At 33.4% G+C, this 7419-nt stretch overlaps 1 protein-coding gene across 1 annotated transcript; it reads right to left on the bottom strand.

The window, feature by feature from the left end:
- Positions 1-1027: 1027 nt before the first annotated feature.
- Positions 1028-5529, bottom strand: LOC120079952 (protein NSP-INTERACTING KINASE 1-like). The gene is made up of 11 exons (XM_039034426.1): positions 5083-5529; positions 4781-4913; positions 4562-4633; positions 4330-4473; positions 4171-4242; positions 4006-4065; positions 3821-3918; positions 3548-3697; positions 3026-3367; positions 2548-2927; positions 1028-1938 (listed from the first exon to the last, which is right to left on the bottom strand). The coding sequence occupies exons 1-11, from the start codon at positions 5189-5191 to the stop codon at positions 1618-1620; spliced, it is 1881 nt and encodes a 626-aa protein (XP_038890354.1). The 5' UTR covers positions 5192-5529; the 3' UTR covers positions 1028-1617.
- Between the last annotated feature and the right edge of the window lie 1890 nt (positions 5530-7419).

The following is a 7419-nucleotide window of genomic DNA, read 5'->3' on the forward strand; positions in this document are numbered from 1 at the left end:
AATATTTATACTTTATAGTAAAAGTTCCAAAAGTGCTTTGTACTTTTGGAACTTTTTGCTATAAAGTGTAAATATCTTTAAATATTTTTTTATATTTAAAAAGACCCCTTATTACTATTTATATACCTATTTATTATTTTGATAAGATTTGTTTATATTGTTTAAAAAAAAAAAAACCATTATTTTCTAAGTTTCAATATATTTATAATTTTTGTACGAAAAAAAAAAAAGCACTTTCTTCCTTACATATTTAAAAATATATATATTTTTAAAAGAATTCTAATTCTACTTTACCTCCCTCTTATCCCATCCTTTATTTCTCTCTTTCTTATTTCCCATTTGAAACAAGCTTGTAGCCATAACATCTCCACAAACTCTCCTTTAAAATCTATGCTAGCATACCCTCTTCACCATAATTGCATTTTGGGTCACCTTCTTTAGAACCTTCCATTCTTTCTTCTCTCACCATCACCCTCTCTACTACATTTTAATTTGCATGACTGTCAAATCTTCTTTTGTTCATTATCGACTAGTTCTCTGAGTAGTCGCATGCCACCAGCAGTGACCATCGCACCACAGACACACCATGGTGGTCGTCCATTGAAGAAGCAGTCGCCAATTGTTTCTCGATGAGGCCTATATTGGCGAGTTTTTAAATTTTCGAACCGTTTCTAAGTTTTTGACCATGCTATTTGTTTTTTAGTTTTTGGTTGAGATTGCCTTTTTTTTTTTCTTCTAGAAGTTTAGGTAGAGTGTATTTATAATTTTTGAGTTGTTTTTGAAGCATTGTCTATTTGTACTCAATTTGTTAGTCTTTGGGGTAGTATGGTCATTTACCAATTTGTTTTGTTATTTTTACAATTTTGAAACTTTTTTGCCATTTTTCTAAATAAAACTTTAAATTTTGTTATTTCTCTTGTCAGCTCTAATCTAAAAGAAGTTGCGAGTATTAGACAGGCTTAAATGAATTTGGGCCACAGGCCCAGAGCCCAGTTGACAAAAGTTTAACAATGTAGCCAACATACAATGACAAGCTTAATCAATTTTTTTTTTTCTAACTTAAACACTTAAACTCTCATCATAAGTAAGAAAAATCCAAAAGACCCATAAACCGAAAGTTCGTTTGACAACATTTTTGTTTTTTATTTTCTATCTTTGAAAATTATGCTTATTTATTAAATCACCTTTCATTAATCGTTTTTGAAACCATAGCCAAATTGTATATAAAGGTAACTCTGAAAAACCATTTTCGTTGTTTTTGAAATTTGGCTAAGGTTTCAAAAACAATTAAGAGCAGTGTGAAAACTAAACAAAGAAAACATAGGTATATATAAATATACGTAGGTACTATAAGCATAATTTTCTTAAACAGAAAATTCAAAACAAAACCGTTATCAAACGGGCCTATACAATTGGAGAAAGAGAATAACAAAGCCCTTGTAGAGCTTCAACATTCTAATATGATACAACAAACTTTCAACTCCTACGCACCCCAAGGGAAAAAAACGCTTCATCTATGAAAATTTTCTCTTAATATACTAAACTCTTCAAGAACTGATAGAACTTAGCCCACCCAAAAAGAAAAAGAAAGAAGAAAGAATTTTTTAAAAAGGATTTTCACCTTGGACCAGAGAGCTCCATGGCTTGAACCAACAATGATGAATCATCTGTGAGATCAGAGTACCTGTCTGAGGAAGAGAAATCATGGGGTTTGCACTTTGTTGAGTCAACTCTTTGAGAAGCTTCCCATCTCCCAGCAAGCCCTTCTCCTTCAAGCATTCTGACAACTTCTGACATTTTTGGTCTATGTCCTGGTAAGTATTGTGTGCACAACAAAGCCACTTGAACCATCTCCTCTAGTTCAACTCTGTCATAGTTGCCTTTCAGATCCTTGTCCACTAACACTTCCAACTTCTTCTCCAGGTGAATCTTCTTCACCTGTAATTATGATAAACTTGTTAAGAAATCAACAATCAAATAAACATAGAAAACGTAAATAGTAGTGAACTCAATAGAGGTTTACATGGTTGTCAGCTACGTTTACGAGGAGACAGATAGATTACTTTATGATTAGAGAGAAAATCAGATAATAAAGATCAAACGTGCCAGTAGAGTTAGAGAGTATATAGCAAATCCCTCTATACCTTAGGACCAAAATTGTAAGTAACATAAATACGGTCAGCGAAACCTTGTGCTTGGTTGTTCGGAGCGTTAGTTAACAGTTTCAAAGCATTCTAACAAAACACAATGTCATTCACTATAATTTTCTAAGGTTCAAACTATTTCTTCCCATTTGAACCAACATGTAACTGAATTTCCGTTAAGAACTTCCTTTGGTTTATTGAAGTCAAAAGAGGGAGAGAGGAACAAGATAACAATTGCAGGTTTGGAGATATACTCCATTCAACTCGCTACCATTGTGTTGTGTTCTCCTCCCTCTTGAATGAAAACTTTGAGAAACAATGGAAGTTCTAGGAAAATTTGAAGGATAACAAAGATGAATATAAAGATGAGACATTTGTATTGTTTTTCTATGGTGGTGCATACCCAGTCAAGGATGCCTCCTTTCTGATTAGCTGCTTTGCCAAACTCAAGGGCTCTCTGGCCTGTGATCAGTTCAAGGAGTAGGATTCCGAAGCCAAAAACATCTGTTTTCTCGGACGACTGTCCAGTGGAGAGATACTCGGGAGCTATATGTCCCACAGTGCCTCTCACAGCAGTTGTGACGTGTGAATCTTGATGATCCAGAAGCTTTGCCAACCCGAAATCTCCAACGACCGCCTCGCAGTAGTCGTCAAGCAATATGTTTGCAGCTTTAACATCTCTATGTATTATCTTTGGGTCACACTGTTCATGTAGGTATAACAATCCCCTTGCAGCTCCTATAGCAATTCTCTTCCTTGTTCCCCAGTCTAAAACCGGTTTTCCTGTGAAACAAACCGATCATTTTCATGTGTTACATTGTCAGAACATAGATATTATAAACTGCATACGGTTAAGTATCAAATGCTCTTAAAATGGCTACCTTTGAGACGCGATGCAACACTTCCATTCGACATATATGGGTAAACAAGAAGCCTTTCGGTCGGTGTGTTGCAAAACCCGTACAACCTAAGTAGATGACGGTGCACGGCCAGGCTGATCATTTCAACTTCAGTCTGAAACTGGATCTCGCCTCTACTCGCATTCCCATCTTTGAGTCTTTTAACAGCTACAACCGTTCCATCCGAAAGAATTCCTTTGTAAACATTTCCAAAACCTCCCTTTCCTAGTATGTTCTTGCTGCTGAAGTTGTTTGTTGCTATCTGAAGTTCTCTAAATTGGAACCTTCTCAGATTTCCAAGCGAAATTTCCTCATGTTCTCGGTCTGCAATTGGAGAGATTGGCATTAGATCCAGTGTATGCAGAGGACATAGATTAGAATGATAATATAATCCATACTCAAGTTTAAAGTTTAGACTTATTATTCAGTTCAGATGTTGGGATTAGCTAGAATTTAACAGTAATCATGACAATAGAAAACAATGCAATGCTCCAAACAATTTACCTTTTACATCGAAGAATGTGGGTCGATTGCTTCGTCTTCTCCACCATATGAACAGTCCAAATACAAGAACAATCAGACATAGGCAAGCTAGGCTCAAGCCAAATGTAAGGGCCATTTTATGACTCTTCAATCTCACGGCAGGTAAACCAGCTAAAAAGGCAAAGAGACTTGGTTTAGAATACCATCACAACAAGAATTCTTACAGCAATAACTACAGAATTCAAAAGGGTCTGAAGCAATTTATCAATCACCATGTGTTTTCAAGAACCTTACTTTGTGTAGTGTTCAAATTCATGGACATGGGCATTAGAGTTGTACCATGGCAACCGGCCTCGGACCCTGTTGCACAAATCAAAGGGTTTCCAACAATGCTGCAATAGTGGAGAGATTATGTGAGTGAAATTTCACACAGATTGAAAACACACACACACACATACAGAGGAAAGAGAGAGATATACTTGAATGTTTTGCTGGGAAATCTAGGGAGAGGGCCACTGATATTATTATAAGACACATCACTGCATCACAAACAAATTCAGAATAAGAAACTGAATTCAAGAGCAAGTTTTCATCAGAATAATCATGAAACAAAGATGGCTGAATTTGAAAAGATAAGAACTTACAGAAAGGCAAGCTGTGTCATGTTAGATAAAGACATTGGAATTACCCCAGAAAGACTGTTGTTGTTTAGCCTCCTAAAATCAATGGATGAACAAACCAAATTAAATTAAAAACATTTGAGGGGGGAAAAAAAGTAAAAGGCATGATAGGAAGATGCTTACAAGTACTGTAGGCTTCTTAAATGGCCTAAAGAAGAAGGAATTTCCCCTGTGAAGAAATTGTTTGATAGATCAAGTGTTTGGAGCTTTGAGAGTCTCCCAAGCTCTGGGGGAATTGAGCCTGTAATATTGTTGTTCTGCAACAGCCTATAGAGCAAATGCAAATCAATTTCAATTGGAAAAGAAAGAGGAAAAGAAAGATCTTGTTGAATTGTTTTGAATCATTTCAACTTACACAATTTGAAGGTTAGTCAAATTCCCAATGGTTGAAGAAAGAGTTCCGGACAGGTTCTGGCTTGGAGTTCCTCTGCATTATGTACAAAACCACCAAAAGAAAGACAAAATGAATCAAAGAATTTCAATGGTGGATTGCCTCCCATTTTCCCAAAATCTCCATCTACAAAATTTTTCAGTTCAAATTCTTAAAAGAAGAAGATGAAGAAGAAGGATTTACAGGCCAATGACAAGGCTTTCAGGAGAGCAAGTAACCATAGTCCAACTACATGGGTCAACAGAATCCCCATCCCAATTCTCAAGCACACCATGGGGATCTTGAAGAGAAGCTTTTATACCCATCAAAGCTTGAACTGAAAATGAAACAATGAAACAATGAAAACCCATTCCCCCCATGAAAAATTCTGCATTTTCCCATCTTAAACTAACCTAACCAGACAAAACCCATCTTGCAGAAAAGAAAAAAAAGAACTGGGCAATAAAATTAAGGCCTCTATTTTCCCCTCATTTTCTCTCACTTACCTTCATAGTTAACACCTTTGGGAGATAACAAGCCATTTATTGCAGAAGCCCAAAACAATAAAGAAGCCACAAGACAGGAAACAGTAGCCTCAATTCTCTTCATTCCCATTAAATGCTCATGTACAAAAAACCAGAGACAAAACCAAGTAGATGGGTGAAATTATTGCACATGAAGAAGAAGAAGAAGAAGAAGAAGAAGAAGAAAAGAGGGTGAGGCTCAAAAGGGTATGGTTATTTAATAAGGAAATCTTCAAATCAGAACGAATTTTTGTGGTTTTTATGGCAGAAATCTCTTCCCATTAACCAAAAATCGTCTAATGTCAGAGCTCAAATGGAGGTGGGAGGAGCAGTTTGCTTTTGGTGGCAGTGCGCAGTGGCACTAACAAAGCATGCTTGTCATTTGAGACAAGAAATTTTGAAGAATATAATATGGAAAAGCCTTAAAAAGAATCAAACAAAACAAACCAAATCCACGTAAGTTTCAATATTAAAATAAAATAAACAAAAAAGAAGAGGACAGAGATTGAGCATTATTTTACCTTTAATCATGTCTTATGCTTTTAAAAGAGTGCCATGTGAATTTTAAATTTCTTTAAACATATTAATCTTGTAAAACAAGTACAAATAAAAGCATTTTGAAAGAGGTGATTCAAAACCATTCAAAAGCTCCTTTTTTTACTTTCTTTTCTTTTTTTTTTTCAAAAACTGCAAGCTAGAAGAATAAATCTAAGCTATTGATAAATCCTCCAAAACCCCTCACCTTTTTTTTTCTTTTTCTAAAGGTAACCCAGTTAAAATTACATAATTTTGATTCATGGGTCAGTGAAACAAATGAAAACTCACCTAATATCATGTAAAAAAGCTCCCTTTTTCCAAGTTGGATGAAGAATTAACAACTTTGAGAGATTAAAAACAAAAAAGGACAAAGACCCAGTAAATATTTGATGATTTAGATCTAATGGGTCAGTAAAATTAACATATGAAAATTGATTGAGAATGATGAACAAATCTGAGGAAATTTGTTATTAGTCAGTTAAGAGAATCAAGGGCATTGAAAGTGAGAAAGGACAATAGAAAAAATGAGGAATCAAACATTCTTTGAGTTTTGCCATTGGGCAAAATTCTAAAAAAGACATATTGTACAAAAAATTGGAGAATGTGAGAATCTCAAGGAGGCTATTGGAGTTGGTCACCACTATCAAAATTATTACAAAACCCAAATTCATTTTTTTTAAAAAAAAAAAAATGTTTAGAGATATTGAGAAGTGCTTTTTAAAGGAATGGATAATTAGGATATTCATGTATGATTAGATGATTTCTCCCATTTGATTATCACATAAAAGAAAAAAAAATTAAAATAATTTTTATAAATAAAACTGTTACTTGATAGTATTTTATTGAACTATACTCGAGATGTATTAAGATAAATATATTCAAGATAACATCCAAGTTTTTCTCTTTTTAAAAAGGGAAGAGAAGAAGAAATTACACTACACATGGTGGGTTTGTATCAGAAAAGAAGCAATGAAGTGTAGGAGACAGTCATTCCACAAAACTGTTGAAAGAAAAGTGCTTTTGGAAAAAGCAAAAAGCTGACATTTTTTTTAATCTTTCTCTTAAATAACAATATAATATTATATATATTAAAAAAAAAAAAAAAAAAAAAAAAAAAAAAAAAAAAAGAGTTTTAATTTGTTTGGTGATTGGGGCGTGCAAAGAGAAGCTCAATTATAGATGAATAGTGTTCATATTGCTCATCTCTTCATCATCATCTTTCCCCACTTCTTCCTGCCCCACTCATCTTTTTAACCTTTTTTTTTCTTTGAATCTCTTCACTTTTTTTCTTTTCCTTTTTCTTTGGGTTTAGGGTGGAACAAGATTTGGAAGTTCAATTGATTTAAAATTTTGTTTTTCTAATGTAAATTTTCTTTTTGGTTGAATTATAAATTTAGTTTTCAAGTCAAAATAATATAATACAACTGTTTATACTATCAATCTTAAAGTTAAATATTCAATTTTTTTGTCTTATTTATCAAAAAAAAATTATAGTTTCGAAACTTTTATATAAATGCTTCTTGGAAAAGAAATTATTGAACACGGCTACTACAATATCTAAGGATTTATTGTTTTACATTGTTGAATTTTTTTTAATGTGTTACAATTTACGTTGTCGCAGATTATTTGAATATCACTAAATTGTCTGATAATTTTTTTAAAAAAATATATTTTTGGTTCTTAGATTTTTTGTCTAATAATTTTAAACTAATTAGTAAATATTGGTGTCAATGATTATAAATGAGTACTTAATTAAAAATTGAGGTTAAAATGTAAAATCTT

The sequence above is a fragment of the Benincasa hispida genome, chromosome 6 (assembly GCF_009727055.1).
Source record: "Benincasa hispida cultivar B227 chromosome 6, ASM972705v1, whole genome shotgun sequence".
Lineage (NCBI taxonomy): Eukaryota > Viridiplantae > Streptophyta > Magnoliopsida > Cucurbitales > Cucurbitaceae > Benincasa > Benincasa hispida.

Bases quoted from the DNA above. Each gene is read 5' to 3' on its own strand.
- LOC120079952 (XM_039034426.1), bottom strand. From the start codon at position 5,191: ATGGGAATGAAGAGAATTGAGGCTACTGTTTCCTGTCTTGTGGCTTCT. The intron at 4,914-5,082 runs GTAAGTGAGAGA...TTTCATTTTCAG, and splicing joins CAAAGGTGTTAACTATGAAG to TTCAAGCTTTGATGGGTATA. The intron at 3,698-3,820 runs GTAAGGTTCTTG...TTGCCTTTTTAG, and splicing joins GAATTTGAACACTACACAAA to CTGGTTTACCTGCCGTGAGA.